The sequence below is a fragment of the Sminthopsis crassicaudata genome, chromosome 4, assembly GCF_048593235.1.
Source record: "Sminthopsis crassicaudata isolate SCR6 chromosome 4, ASM4859323v1, whole genome shotgun sequence".
In the NCBI taxonomy this organism is placed as follows: Eukaryota; Metazoa; Chordata; class Mammalia; order Dasyuromorphia; family Dasyuridae; genus Sminthopsis; species Sminthopsis crassicaudata.
In genome coordinates, this window is record NC_133620.1 from 131,803,362 (window position 1) to 131,819,505 (window position 16,144).

The 16,144-nt window shown below is 39.5% G+C and overlaps 1 protein-coding gene and 1 long non-coding RNA gene across 2 annotated transcripts in view; one reads left to right on the forward strand and one right to left on the reverse strand.

The window, feature by feature from the left end:
- The window catches only part of IGF2R (insulin like growth factor 2 receptor), a 137,961-nt gene extending 126,263 nt beyond the window's left edge, over window positions 1-11,698 (reverse strand). The window contains 1 exon segment of the mRNA XM_074309389.1: window positions 11,254-11,698. Coding sequence (XP_074165490.1) covers window positions 11,254-11,450 — 197 coding nt within the window. The 5' untranslated portion in view covers window positions 11,451-11,698.
- The window catches only part of LOC141565800 (uncharacterized), a 41,638-nt gene continuing 36,454 nt past the window's right edge, over window positions 10,961-16,144 (forward strand). Inside the window, exon 1 of the long non-coding RNA XR_012489135.1 lies at window positions 10,961-11,027. This is a non-coding gene — a long non-coding RNA (uncharacterized LOC141565800). The remainder of the gene's footprint in view (window positions 11,028-16,144) is intronic.

Here is a 16,144-nt window from a genome sequence, read left to right on the forward strand (position 1 = left end):
GGTAAAACAACTAATTCAATAAAATAGCCCGCAAATTTGCAAAGCAAAACTCCAACACAAGCCAAATTCTTCTACTCTACTTCACCTTCTATGTTAGACAAACTCCATCAGGCCTCTTCTCAATTACTTCCCCATCCCCTTACCTAGAAATGTTCAATTCTACTTCATTTCATGTCTTTATGTCAAATACATAATGATTTTGATAAACTCTCACATCCTTAATTCAATTCTTATTCTCAATTTTTTCACTCTAAAATTCAGTTCTAAGGAGTTTAAAACCCAATATCTTTTTTGCAAGAACTCATCCAAAATTGGCACAACTTAAGATGCCTCTACTGGAATACATAAAAATGTTTTTAAATTATAAAATAAGAATTTAGCAAAGTATTAAAGGAAGACTTGAGAAACATCATATATTAACATTTGCACACTCACTCAAATGTTGTCTGGGAGACATAATTCCAAACTAATTAGATTTTTCATGTCTTTTCTTATAAACTCGCCCAGAGTTATCTTTTCTCCAATAGTTAAATCCCAGAGATTAGGAGTATTTTCCAAAACTGAGCATCTGATCATTGCTTGCATTAGTGAACACTACAGAAAGCAACTTTCTTTCGTAAAAAGTTTCATAAACTTTTCTTTTAAAAAAGAATCAGAAAAATTCTCCAATTTACCACATATCTAAGAAATGCTGGATGGATAGCCAGTTAAAAGAATGACTTGGGGAAGACAAATGCTTTCTGAATTCCAAAGGAGGAATCTAGTTAGACAGTGGTTAAGTGATTTGCCCAGATCACAGAGCTAATAAGTGTCTAAGACCAAATTTGAACTCCAAGGTTCCAGAGTCTAGGCCCATGGGTTTTTCTCACCCATTATAAAGTACTGAAAATTACTTGTTCAAGGTCACAGAAAAAGTAAACAGCAAAGTCAGGAAGCTCCAATTTCCAAATTCGGGGCTCTTTCCATTAAGTTGCACTGCCCCTTAACTAACAACAATTAGAGAATTTGTGAACTGTATAAGTATTAATAGACACCTTACAAGATGTATAAATAAGAACTAGACCAACAAAGGAAAAGAAAGACATTTTAGATGTGGGATACAATATAGACAAGTGCCTAGATACAATGTGAAACAAAGAGCTTGGCCTAAAACAAAGTATACTGGAGGGCACGAGGGTGATAACTTTTGGATTGGTTAAATAAAGCTAGATTACAAATAGCCTTGAAAAATTAGAGGAGTTTGGACTAAATGTAGTAAAGATGGGATACCATGCACTTCAAGATAAATCAGGCATAGCTCTATTTGTCCAAAATTAATACTCAATTATATGAGGGCAATCTAAAATGTTAAAATCAAATAAAGATGGTCAAATTGTTTTAAAAATAATCTATGCTCTCCAACAATTGTGCATTTGAGAATTGGAAATCTGACCGATTTAGTATGATTTTTTTTTTAAATCAAGGTTTTTACCAAGTCTTGCTTTACTCCCTCCCTCCCCCCATTAAAATATATGTGTGTATATGTGTATGTATATATATAGCATGACAATTTTCAATGTTTCTAATGCTTACCCTGGCAAAAAAATGATTAAACAAATTTAAAAGTGGATTTAGAAGGTTTATTAAAAATGACCATAGCAAAGCCTGAAACCAAACAGGTATTTTAAGAACTACCCAAATAAAACTGATTGTTTTAACCTCTTTTTAACTATCACAATTTCCTTCCAAAGGCCAGTGGAATCTCATAAAAATGAGTGGGGACATTTACTTGGTCATTCTCTCTTACTTTCCTCAAAAGAGCTTTACATCCAGAAAGTACAGAATGCAAAGTCTTATTTAATTTTTATCTTTTGTCTTTATGCTGCCTAAAGTGCCCTCTGCATCCTCTCCCCTTCCAAAGAGTAATCCCATATGTCAAAGAATTTAACAAGAGTTTTAAATATATTGCTTCCCCAGTTTAAGAACCATGGCTCTCAATTATTTTGTCCTTATTGCCACTTTAGCCACTCCCTCCCCTTCCCTTTTTCCCTTTCCCCTAGTTTTGGCTATCACTCCTGCTCTAGCCTCAAGCTCCTTTAGTCTTAATAAAATAATTCATTAAACTATACAAGATCTTCACCCTGTAGTCCCTTGTCCCTTGCCCTAGCATGACTTATGTCATGGCAAAGTTCAACATTTGTATTATCTCTATCTCATTCCTTCTTAATCCCCTTTCCAAAGACAATGGAAGAAGTCACTTGCCAATTGGGTCTATAAAAGTTTGTCTAACTTTAACTATGCCATCTCTACTTTGCAGCAATTATTCTTTGACTCTCTTCCAAGGCTGTTCCAAACCCTCCACTATCCCTTCTTCCCTATGAGCAAAGGATTTCGCCTTCTACTTTACTGAGAAAAATGGAGCCAAACTAGCCATTGTGAATTCTCTATTACATACTTCAAAAAAAAGCCCATTTTGCTCAACTTTTGCCCCAATCTAACAGATAGCCCTTTATTTAAGCCAACCTTCTAGTTAGTTAGCAGATCACTACCCTTCTCATCACCTCAGTGTCATTCAAGTTCTCTTGATCACCTCAAGTCTCTCATCTTCAATTTCTCTTTATCTGTTAGCAGAGTCAAATATTAAGTTTTTTTTAAAACTTTAAATTAGCCTGGCCATCCCAAAAAGCTCTAGTCTGAAACTGTGCTTCTCATTTACTGCCAAACTCCTTTTCCCTCATACATCACAAATTTCTCAGTTGCCTCCAATGTGACTACTAACTCCAAAAATGGGCGAAAACAGCTTCATCAAGAATTACCAAAGGATGTTTTAATTGCTAAATCTGATGGTCTTTTGTACCCCAAAAAAATCAAAGTCAGAAGGTTCCCACACATACCAAAATTCATAAAGAATTTGGAAATAGTTTATCTGAGGTTTTAAAATCACCAAAAAAATAAATCTAATGGCCTTTTCTTCATCTTCCTTGACCTCTACTCAGCTTTTGACAAAGTGTGGAATTGTAAGGGGGGAAAAAACAGACCTGAAATCAAGAAGAAATGGGTTCAAATTCCACTTCTTTGCTACCTTCTATGACTTTGATCCACTTTCCTATGCCTCAATTTCACAATCTACTAAATGAAGGTCTAGACAGCCTCTAAAATCTTTCCTGGTGGTAAATCTGTAACCCTATACATTCTCCTTTCTTCCTGAATAGTAACAATTTTTGGAAAGTACCTTCTACCATATTCAAACTGACTCCCTGTTACCTTTAGAATTAAACATAAAACTATTTGTCTTTTTTTTTTTTTTTCATTTTTTGCAGTAGGCATTAATATATGCTTGTTGAACTAGAAATTATTTGAATCTACATAAACATATAAATTATTTTCCCATAACACAGAATCACCCTCCTATCGCTATTTTACAAAGTATTATTTTAGAGGAAGCTAGGTGGACCATGGATAAAGCTGTGGGCCTGAAGTCACAAAGATCAGGGGAATTCAAAGGCACTTAATTTTTCCTGTCTCAGCTTCCTCAACTATAAATGAAGATAAATCCCTCCCCAGGATATTTCAACGATCAAAATGAGATGGTATTTGTAAAGTACTGATTAGCATAGTTCCCCCTTCCTTGTTCCTTCCCTTTTTTCTTTATTACTATCAAAAGCTGCCTACTCTAATTAAATTAACCTGCTCTCTACACCTATCATGTCCTCTTCAGGCTCTAGGTACTGGCTGTCCCCTTTAACTAGACTCCTTCTTCATAGATCTTAGAATCTCTATAAAGGCTATATATATAGCCTTTCATGATATTCCCTAGCTAACAGTGCTTCCTCCTCAACATTATTTTATTTTTATCTATATGTCCATATCCTCTCTTTCATAAAATATATAAGCTCTTTGAGGGCAGAGGCTATTTCATTTTTTATCTCCAGCATTTAGCAAAGTATCTGGTACATAGTGGCTACTAACTAAATTTAGTAAGCCTCTGCTTATTTCTCTCCACCTTACATGGAAAATCAGGAGGTCTTAGTTCAAATCCCCATGCCACCATTAATCAGCTAAATACTTTGCCTTATTGAGTTACCATCAGGATACAGCAGGTTTTTTTCCCCCCTTTCTTTTTTGTTATTTTTTTATTATGCCTTTTTATTTACAAGTTATTTGCATGGGTAATTTTTCAGCATTGACAAATGACAAATCTTTTGTTCCAATTTTCCCCCTCCTTCCCCCCACCCCCTCCCCCAGATGGCAAGTTGAGCAATACATGTTAAATATGTTAAAATATAAGTTAAATATGATATATGTATACATGTCCAAACAGTTATTTTGCTGTACAAAAAGAATCGGACTTTGAAATAGTGTACAATTAGTGAAGGAAATAAAAAATGCAAGTGGACAAAAAGAGGGATTGGGAATTCTATGTAATGGTTCATAGTCGTCTCCCAGAGTTCTTTCTCGGGATATAACTGGTTCAATTCATTACTGCTCTATTGGAATTGATTTGGTTCATCTCATTGTTGAAGAGAGCCACATCCATCAGGATTGATCGTCATATAGTATTGTTGTTGAAGTATATAATGATCTCCTGGTCCTGAATAGCACTGTTTTTGAAGGTACCTTCTAATTTTAGCATTTCACGATTCTATTCATTCAGCCCACATTGAAATCTCCTTTGAACACCTATTAAACAGTGTCATACTTCAATTATATACTAGTTTGGATTGCTCTAATTGTTAATCTTACCTTCCTTACTAGTATGTGCTCCTCACAATTACAGATATTATACTTTTCTTATCTTTAACCCTTCTAAAACTCCCTCACCACCACACAGACAGACAGGCAGACACACACACAGAGAAAGTGTTTAGCATCGTGCTGATCATATAAAGATACATGTAACTTAGTCATTATCATTCTCTTAAAGGGCATAGTATTTAGCAATAAAGTCTGCAGAATTTTTATTTACTTTTAAAAGATTAAACACATTCCAAATCTATGTATTACAAAGTCAGGCATTCTGCCGGAAAACTTTTGTTTTGATTTCCTATAACTCATAAAGCATTCTCCCACCCCAAGAAGAGTCAAGTCCACACAATATGAGAACCAATCCAAAAAAGTGAGGATGTTAAACCTGGAGAAGAGAAGGCTCGGGAAAGAATATGATAGCTATGTTCAAGTTTCTGAAGGGCTGTCATGTGAAACAGAATGAAACTTGTTCTGCTTTGTCTCAAAGGGGAAAGAAAAGAGGAGAACAAGAACAATGTGTGAAGTTTCAAAAAGGCAAACATGTTTCATGTTGGAAAAAATTAGAGTTAACCACAAGTATAATGGGATATGTCCAAAGACCCTCAAGGAAACTCCCCCTCATTGATGATCTTCAACCAAAGATTGGATACTAGTCAACTACATTATGGAAGCAGCCTTAAGAGGTCCCTTCCAACTCTAAAATTCAATAACTCACCAACATCTGTTATTGATAAACTGGCCAGAGACATGGTTGTGAGAACTCATTGTGCAGGAGCATCTTCCTTCCTTCCCACCACTACTGCAACCAGGGATACCAACGTCTCTAACCTAAATTGGCAATGTTAAGAGCTTCTGTTCCCATAAACAGCTCCAGCCTCCCAATATGAGGAGCAGAAACTCTCATCCCTCCTCCACTTACCATCACTGTCAGAAGGCAACAAACTCTCAAACATTTTCTCTTACCAATGTCCTAGAGTTTTGGGTCCATCTTCTAAGACCGCTTCCCAACCAAAGCCACCTCAGGGAGCCACTGCTGCAATCTCTCCCCTACTGGGGGTTCACATCTGTACACATTATAAGGATGGAAGGAATCTCCTCTCACTACTGAAGGAATCTGCTCCTGCAGTTTAAGGCTGAGGAAACACATCAGTATTAAGTATCTACTGTATGCCAGACACCCTACTAAATGCTGTTGACAGTTTATTCAGTTCTCAGATATAGGTAGGCAAGACCTATTTTCCTCCACAGGAATAGGAAATTATAGTTCTAGTAGTAAAGTTCAATTACAGTAAGAATTTAGGTGGTGAATAAATAAGCAGGAGGAAAACAAAGGTAGACCTAGGTAGGTACAAGGTTAGCTAAGTGTGGAAAAGTCATTCCTAAAGGGTTACATAGACTACAAATTAGGAGGTCTATCTTAAGGAGTTAAAGGAAAAGTTTAAAACCAAAAGAGAGACTAACAAAGGCCAATCTTGTGGAGCAGAACATCTTTGTGGGGATGACAACAAACATAAATAAGCACTGGCCAGCTCCATGAACCTGAAAAATGAGGGACTGGCAAAACCGGTCCTGTACATAACAAGGGCAAGCCATGAGGGGCTCCCAGACTCCACTTCTCAGATCACTCATGTGTATCATATGATCTCTTAATCAGAGGGCATGCTGAGGGCTGAGCAGTTATAGTTCTCTCATGCCCAGTATTACTGGGGCATTTTCCTCTTATCCTAAGGAATAGACATTTCCCTTGCATGCAAGGCATGCAGTACTATATGTATAATACAGTATAATGACTCTAAAAATGAGGGAATGGAAAAGACTTCTTGGCTGTACAGTTCCTGGAATTATACAGGTATATCTGATGTTTCCCCTGGAGATGGAACAAAGGTTTGCCCAACCAAGACTCAGATATCCGGCCTTTGGGGAGTAAGAACTCAGCAGGTGAACCTTAAGGTTGAATGAATATGTACAGAAAGAGACAATTCAGGAACCATTTAGGAAGCACATACTACTAAAGTATTATAAACTCTGTAAATACTATCCCCTCCCACATTAACAGTCATCTGAACCCACACATAGCTGATTGTGGATTATCAACTCCAGCACACCTGCACCTTGGCTCCCTGCTTTTTAATGACTGAAGAAAATATATTTTATAATCTCAGAAAATATAGTATTTCCTTCACTATCTAATTCAAGTCTCATTTTGTTTATGAATGCAATGAACTATAATAGAAAGATTAATAACCTGGTAGTGAGGAGAGCCAGCTCTACCATTTATTTCCTCCAAATTACAGAGCTAGTGACCTAACCTTACTGTGCCTCAGCAAAGCAATGGAGGAGGACTACAGGGGGACTTAAGATTAAGTAAGAGTCCACATATATCAAATGCCAAGCAAATTATCTAGCTTTAAGAATATATTAATAAACTGGGAACAGATTATAAATTACAAGTTGCAGAAACAATTCTGGCATTTGCAGAATGTAAGGTACCTTTCCACCCACAGTTAGTAGCTAGTTTGGGAGATGGAAACCAGTCTAAGTATGAAATATTTTAATGTCAACTATCATCGTTATACCACTATACCAAATAGCTATCTTACCACATCCTGCTTTAGCAGTACAGTAAATACTCAGCATTGCCACCTGGATTTAAAAAAAAAAAAACTGATCTGATCACATTCTTCAAAAATACACTGCAGTTTAAAAATTCTTAGTTCTACAACCTGAAGATCAAATATTTCTTACCAGAATCAAAATGTCATATGGGTATGAAATATATATATATATATATATATATATATATATATATAGGGGAGATATGTAGTCAGACAAAATGTTGTATGAACTCTAACATTATAAAGCAACTTTGACAAACTTCACTCCATGAAATAATAATCCTTATTTCCAGAGGATAGAACATGAAACATGCTCCCCATTGCTTGTCAGGGAGGTGATGGAGCAAGACATACATTTTTGGACACAGATAATGAAAAAATTTGCTTTGTTTGACAATGCACATTTGTTATAAAGGTTTTATTTTTCTTCTTTTTTAGTATTCAGTAAATGGTAAGAATAAAAAATGTTTTTAACTGAAAAATTAATTTTTTTAAATGGTGTACATGTCCAAAGCTAAAGAATAAGAGAGATAATAGTCACCATAGTAAGTACAGAAAAGCCATACAATTTAAAGTGAGGGCAAACCCGAGGCATCATCCTTAGTGAAAACCTTCATTTAACAGGTGAGGAAAATATAGAAGTCAGTGCCAAAGCCAGTTAATCTTTAATTACAATTTTGTTTTAAAGGTTGACTTTTATATAAAATGGATAACCTTTGTCTTTTATGGCTATGTTTCCATAACCTCAGGACATGTATAAAACAATGCTGTCTAAATATGCATTAAGCTCTTTGGGATGGAAAAATGTAAGGAAAGCTGGTAGGATTGCTATTTTCTTTTTTCACATTAGGTGAATATGCAGAAATGTATAAACAGCTATTTTTACTTAATATTTTTAAACTTTCATCATGAACACTTTTATAAAACTTATCTACAGGACAGTTTGATTTGTAATTTAGGCACAAGTCGGATTGTAACCAGAAGTCTTTAAAGATAAAAAAATTACTTCCTACTTATTTGAAACACTAGCAGACTTTGAGCTAATACACTCATGTGATTATCAAAATGTAAAAACAAGTGTCTCATTTACCAAAGGCAAAAGGTAGTCTCACAAGGTAAAACCAAATATTTTTATACACAAGGTACAGAGCTTTACCCTAAAAATCCACCTATAAATTTACAAGACAAAAAGTATAATTATCAGGCCAGGGAATTCAAATTCATTAGCATATATCCAAATCCAAACTTAGACTGTTCCATCAGAGTAAGCAAATCTTAAGTGGCTTTTTAAGTATTTGGTTTCTTTCAAATCAGTTTACAACAGATTACAATACCTTAGCTTTTTTCTATCTCCTTTCAAAGTCACAGAATCTCAGGGGAAGGGGCTTTAGGAATCTGAGATCACTGAGCCTGATCTTCTCATTGGATTGAGGAGCAAGCCAAGCCTAGGGACCTAAAGTAATTGCTCAAGGTTGCCCAGTTGATAGTCTAAGGCTCTTACTACAATGATCCCAATGATACTATGACCTTGCTTCAGGCTATCATCCTGTTTAGTATTTCAGAGATATCTTCTGTACTTACACTACAGTACATTATGCATTTTTGTGCCAGCAATAAGCTACTTCTTTAAATGCTAATATAAACTCAATAAAATAATGGCCTCTAACAGAAATTAACTTCTCCACAGTATTCTTGCTATTCTTTCTAAAATAGAAGTCAGTCAATGAACAAAAGAATCTTAAGCTCTTATTCCACGTCAAGAACTTGAACAAAGACTGGGACTACAAAGACCCAAAAAAACACAAACAAAAAAAAAAAAAAAAAAAAAAAAAAAATCCAACAATCAATTCCAGCTCTCCAGAAACACACAATTAGGGAAAATAACATTTAATCAACTATGTATAAACAAGATATACACAAGATAAATCAGAAATCAATAGAATTTAGAGAGACCAGGAAAGATTTCTTGTAGAAGAAAACTCCCACAAGTAAAGTTATGGGTGCTCAGCAAAAAAATTGATCAAAATCTCAGTAAGCATTTACTATGAATGAGACAATCTCTTAAAAGGCTAGGATAGGAATAGGAATCCTACCTGTAATTTCATCAATGTAGGAAACTCCCTAGTGGGGCAAATTCTATGTATCAATGCTAATCAGCAACTTCTGCAATTTTTTTATTTTAGAAAGTTGACTAAAACACTGATAAATAAGTGACTTGCCCAAGATTCTACAGACTTTGTGTGTTCAGGGACAGGACTTGAACCCAGCTTTTCTCATCCAGTTCCCTCCAATCACAGCTGCCCCCCTTAAAATGAGCCAACTACTCAAACCAAAAAAGAGATAGTCCCTTCCCTCAAGGAACTTACAATCTACATGAGGAATATACATGGTCACAGATCAATAATATAGTTAACATTTATGAAGCACTTATTAGCCATTTTATAGATAACATAACTCATAATATATAAAATAAAAACACAGAGGGGACTAACAACTGTTAGAATAAAGACATTTTGTAGGAGCTATGGATCCCAGGAGGCTACAGCATAGTCTTTACTTACACATAGAAGGTGCTCGCTCAATAAGTGACTGCTGAATAACTAGAATGGATCTTACGTATTCAAAGTCTCATTAGTGGGTTCAAACTACATAAACCCTTTCAGAACTCTTCATACCACTTTATTTTAACAAGGTTTAAAAAAAAACTGAGCCCCAAATGGGAAATACGATTTTTTAAAAACCACCCCAAATAAAGACCCTACCGGTATGCAAGTCACTTAACATCACATAACAGATACATCAGTAATACGTTTGTAGTTCTTAGGGCAAATGTCCCCTAACTTGAATAACCTCCTCTAAACAAGTGACTTATTGGCCATGATACAAGAAAATAGCTGTCAGTCGAATGGAGAACAATTTCTGAAAGGCAGAGCTCAGATAGAATGATTCCCTCTTGCCCTCCTTCACCCATTTCACACTTAAAGCAGGAAACCCACCAGTTACTTAGGGAAAAAAAATCCTTGGTGCAATGAGCAACTGAAACAAAAAGCAGCTATTACGGATTTGTGGTAGAACTCGGTCTCTTAGTCAGAGCCTCCACTTATGAACCCCGAAAATAAGTTCCTCCCTTCTTTCTCCTCACACACATACACATACTCATAGCCCTCCCTTCTCCTAGCTCTTTCTTCCTTCTCCCCCTCTATGCCTCCTCCTCCTTTCTTCCCACTCCTACACTCCTCCCTTCTTGCCTCCCTCCTCCTTCTCCCACTCCTACACACACACACACACACAAACACACACACACATGCACACGCGCACCCTTCCCTTCGCCTTGCCCCCCCTTCTTCCCATCCCTCCCACACACACAGACACACAGACACACACACACAGACACACACACACACACACACACACATACACACACAAAGAAACAAGTTTCCCAGATGCACCGTGATGCAAAGCAGGAACTACACAGCAGCCGCCTGTCATCCAGATGGGCCCTGGCAGCCGGACCAGTCCCCCTCCCCCCCTTCACACAAAGCAGCCCCGCACTTAATGACAGCCACAAGTGGTCAGGGCCCCAGGGCCGCTAGTTCCAGCACTCCGCCTCTTCCCCAGGCTAGGTGAAAGACATTTTCAGGATTTCCCCCCTCCCCCACTTCCATCCTCAAAGACTACAACTTAAAGGTAAAAAAGGAGTGAATTCGGCTAGGGTGCGCCGAGGGCCGGAGGAGAGGGACTCCTCTCGCGCCCCCACAGCCCCGGGGAAGCCGGGGGGGAGGGGGGACAGGCCGAAGGCCCGGGGGAGGGGGGGGGGAAGAATCCGGAGAAACGACGCCGCCCTGGAACCAGCCCCCCCCGCCCCCCGTCAGATACCCCTCCCCCACCCCACCCCCGCCCCGCATCTTCCTACCTGCACAGCTCCGGGAACTCGAAGCTCTGGGCCTCGGCGGTCCCTCCGGCTGAGACGAGGAGCAGCACCAGCAACAGCAGTGGCGGCGCCGGCGGCAGCGGCCGAGGCGGACGCCGAGTCCAGGGCCGCAGGTGGGCGCTGGGAGCCGGGGCGGCGACAGTCGAGAGGGCTGCAGCGGCAGCGGCGGCGCCTCCCATGGTGCTCAGGTCTCCGGCAGGACTGGGGACTCGGACGCGCGGCCGACGGTCTAGCGGCGCACTACGGCTCCGGGCTGCTCCCGGGTCATGCTCAAGCCGCCAGGGCCGGAAAGGGAGGGAAAGAGGAGGAGGAGGAGGTGGAGGAGGAGGTGGAGGAGGAGGAGGAGAGCGCGGCACCAGCGGCTGCGGCGGAGACCCAGTAACTGTGCGTCACATGACCCGCAGCCGCCTGGGCACCGCCCCCTCTCTTTCGCCTCCTCCCCTGTCCCCCCTCCCGCCTTCCCACCAGCCTCACATGACCGCCTTGTTCAGGTGATCCTCGCGCTCCCCCAGCTCGTGCTGGGCCTCCCTGGTCACGTGGGGCCGGAGGCTCGGAAGGAGGGGAGAGGTCTTGCATTGCGTGGGCCGCCCAGGTGGCCTGCCCGAGGCGAAGCCGGGTGAGCCTGGGGCACCTGGTCACCCCCGAGTCCAAATCGGGGTTCCCCGGCCCCACGACGGAGGATGGAGAACGGCGTGACCACCGCTCTCTGGGAAGTAATAAGCCCTGGCGCACAGGCTTCCCAGGATGCCTCACGGACGCCCCAGGATGGGTTTTCGTGGTCCAGGCTTATAAGCCAAACCATCCTTGCTTTTGTTACCCTCGGGCCCGGGAACTGGCACACGGCGTTTGTGGGGGGGATGGGCCTTTTTAGCACCTCCGTCCGGGGATGTTGTGAGGATACAGTGAGATAATGCGAGAAAACCTTAAGCACCCTCAGTTGTGATTCCTTAGTATCTGAAGCGCTGAAGAAACGCTTGCGGGGCCGCTGCATCTCTCACCTGCAGCCAGATAGCCTGACCTCGAAGCTTGTCAAAGGGACCCGCTTCACTCCTCAGACAGCCGCTGACAGCCTATCTGGAAGGATAGCGAACGGATAACAGAATCGGGCATCCAAAAGAGAGTAATGCACGCGGGACAGGGGCGACCTGGGCGGTAGTGACGCGGAGCCCGACGCTGCTCCGAGCCCCTCCTCATCCCCCAAGGGCCAGGTTAGAGTCTGCTGGCTCTCCGCGGTCTCGCAGTTACAAACGTGAATTTGCAGACCTTTAAAAAGAGGCAGCTTAATAATACATATGAAACCTTCCCAAAAAGCCATAGGAAAGGCAGCCTGGAATTGTGGGGTTTGGGGGAGTAAAAAAAAGTTGAGGATTTTAGCAGACTGTCCACTCTATGAATCCTGTATGGTGTGGTAGCCAAAATATGGATATGAGCTTAGGCTTCAGTGACAGAAACAAAGTATCCAGAACAAGAAAGTCTGCCCTGTTCAAATAGTATCCTGTATGCAATTCAATTTAATAAGCTTGTACTGCGTAAGAGGAGGAACAAAGAAGGGATAGAGCCATGTCTGGGTCAGGACAGCGATGACATGAAAAAGCTTGAATTGCCCCACTGTTGATTTGCCTCCGCTTATGTGCCAAGGAGAAGGATCTTTGGACCAGAAAAGGGAATTTTTTTAAATGGATATTGAGGGATAATAACCAAGATAAGTAAGGGGCTGTTAGGAGAGCACCACGCCACGGATGAGTGTGTCACCTGATCCAGATACACTGCACCCTTGTTACAGAAAGAATTGGCAAATGTTATTGCTGAACCATTGTCTGTGCTCTTGGGAAGGTCTTGGAAGATGGGAAAGATAGGAAGGATTAAAGAAAAGCAGATAAGGTGCAACAATTGTTGCTTCAGCTTCCCATTAGGCCTGTTTCTACATATTTGGGTATCAAAGGGAAATGGAAGTGTGAATTGGAAAAGGCTTTGGGATGTGGCAGAGGACACCTGTTGAATCATGTTTTATTGCTTAGTAGAACTTTTAAAAAGAACAGATTCACGCCGGTAGTGCTTCAGGCATTTTTCTCTTGCTAACTGGGGTGGGGTGTGAGGAGGCAGCTACAACACTGAGAAATCTCGGGCATTTGACCATATGGGGAGCCTGAATGGAGAAATTTTCCTGGGAGCCAGTTCGTGGAATTAGCAAGCAAATGATAGCCTCATGGGCTTCTAGCTGTATTAGTTAAATACGACTTAATCTAAAGTTCAGTTAGAATATTTGGGGAAGAGGAAAGGAAAACAAGTTGTCTGAGTTTAACTCAAATTCAGTCTGGTGCTTTAGCTTCAGAAGTGGTATAAGAGGAGACACTTGTGGACTATTGAGAAGCTAACAAAAAGGACCTTTATTTAGCCTGTGGCATGGAAAGGATACTCAGCAAGGATATAGAATTGATTCAGTTGAACACAGCATCCTTTTTTCCACGTTGGCTATTCTAGAGTGCTCTTAGAGTAACTTAGGAGGCTGATTTTTGTGCTTGTGCAACCAGAAAACGATGTCAATGGCCCAAGCCTTAGTTCCACAATTAATTTGAGAATATTTTCAATTCTTCTTAAGGAAAAGTTTACCTGAAACATAAATATTTCTCCCATCATAAGGAATATGCCAAGTAGAAAAGAAATATTTAGATTCAATACATAAGGCAGTGAGCTATGTGAATTATGTATTATTATAGGGATATCTATGTAGTACCCTCTCAGAGTTATTCCACACCTCATACTCTCAGACTGAGTAGCCTAGACGACAAATGACCCAAGCTTCAAGGTACTCTGTGGATTGAGACTCTGGAAACTGTAGCTCATGAGATAGACTGATAGGTCTTCCTTTCTACTAATTAACCAGAAGTCACAATAAGCCTCAAACAAAGGCATTTATTTAAATACCATGTTATTTAAAAAGTAGCAGTAAAAATATATCCCATAAACTTAGGGCTCATTCTCAAATAAATACTTCTAGAATCAGTAGGAAAAGTTGTTACTCATAGAAGTGATAAGTAGAGAGACAGACATAGAGGGAGCACATCAGATTAAGGTATATTTCAAGGTATAGTCCACAAGAGCCATTTCACTCCTCTAATGCTGCAGAGATGAAAGCCCACAAATATTTGTACTTTTCTGAAGGATCTTGACCTCAAAGTTTCTATTGGATGCTACTCTATTAGTCACTGCTAGATAATGTTCCCCAGGATATTGCTTTATGCTACTCCTATGCATATTACATTTTTTGTCTATAGTTGAGACTGTCTCAAGCTTCTGGCTTAGCCAAAATCCTTCATGTTCAAGAACACTGCTTAGGAACCATATCAACTGTCTTATTCCTTCTCCAAGGAGCAAGATACATTGTTCTTAACCTAGGATCTGGGAACTTGTTCTTTAAAGTATTTTTGATAATTATTTCAATAGTTATCTCTTAATAACTGAGTTCAAATTTGGTCTCAGACATTGACTAGCTGTCTTTGCTTCAGTTTCTTCAACTGTAAAATGGGGATAATAATAACACCTACCTCCCAGAATTCAATATCAAATAAGATGTTTTTTTGTAAAACACTTAGCACAAACATGATAAATATGGAAATATATTCCATATTTCCAAATATTAGAAGAATTGCACATATTTAACCTATATTGGATTACTTGCAGTCTAGAGGAAGGAGATGGATGGGGAGGAAGGAAGGGAGACAAATTTGGAACACAAGGTTTTGTAAGAGTGAATGTTGAAAGCCATCTTTGCAAGTATTTTGAAAATAAGCTATTTAAAAAAACACTTAACAATGTTTTATGTGTCAGGTACATAGGAGCTGTATAAACATTAGCTATTGTTAATAATATTATTATTGTTACATAATTTGTTTCCTTTGTAAGCTTGTATGTTTTATTTTATGCATTTAAAAATATTATTCTGATAACAGGTTCATAGGCTTTACCTGGCTGATAAAAGGGTCATGTTATGACAGAAAAATGTTAAGAACTCTTTCTATAGAAGATCTAATACTTGGAACTTAAACTAAAGAACTCTGGAACTTGGAGATACACATGAAGCAAGTCTCAAATCTGGTGCTTACCTGAAAATCTCCCCTTTTTGTCTCTGCTCAAAGAATCCTCACTTTTCTGCATGGTAGACTGTAGTTCAGGAAGCAGTGTCCTTAACTTTCTTTTCCATACCCACATCCCAGGTTACTAATTTTTTCAAGAGGCACAAGGGAAAAAGATGAGAGGCAAACTCTTTGGATCTTATTCTTGTTTTTTAAAAACCATATAAAGTAAAGCTAATCCTTGAGTCAGCCAATGAGACATTCTCTGAGTTATGTCAGCTGCCTTTGTCCAATGGTGAATATCTTATAATTGCTCAAGCTCATTGAGAAACTTCTTAAGTTTAGTCAGTGTTTCTCAGTGGCTCATAAGTGATTGTAGGGAATTCCTAAACATTTCCTTTATAGTCTTGCTCCTCTATAGACTCTCAAAAGCATAAAAGAATTTATAGAGATTGAGAGGTTTGGAAGATTGAAAAAGCTAGTGCTCTCTGTATTTGTGGAATTAATAAGCTCATAGCTCAAAGATAGAGACATCCTTGTTTTGCACAAGCCCAACTGAATAAGCTGGCACAGCTCAAATATGGAGTGTTAGATGATAATTTACCAAGAAAAGGTATGGGCATGCCCCCTTGTACCAGGTGAACAAATGTTCTATGAAATTAATTTAAAATAAACATAGTTTAGGAAAAAGGAGACCTTTAGGAAGACCTCAAAATTCAGGACAAGATATCTTATCAAGCTAGAGACCCAGGGAAACAGTAAAGCAACTACTGGAGAGTCTTCGGCTGAAGAAAGAAGAA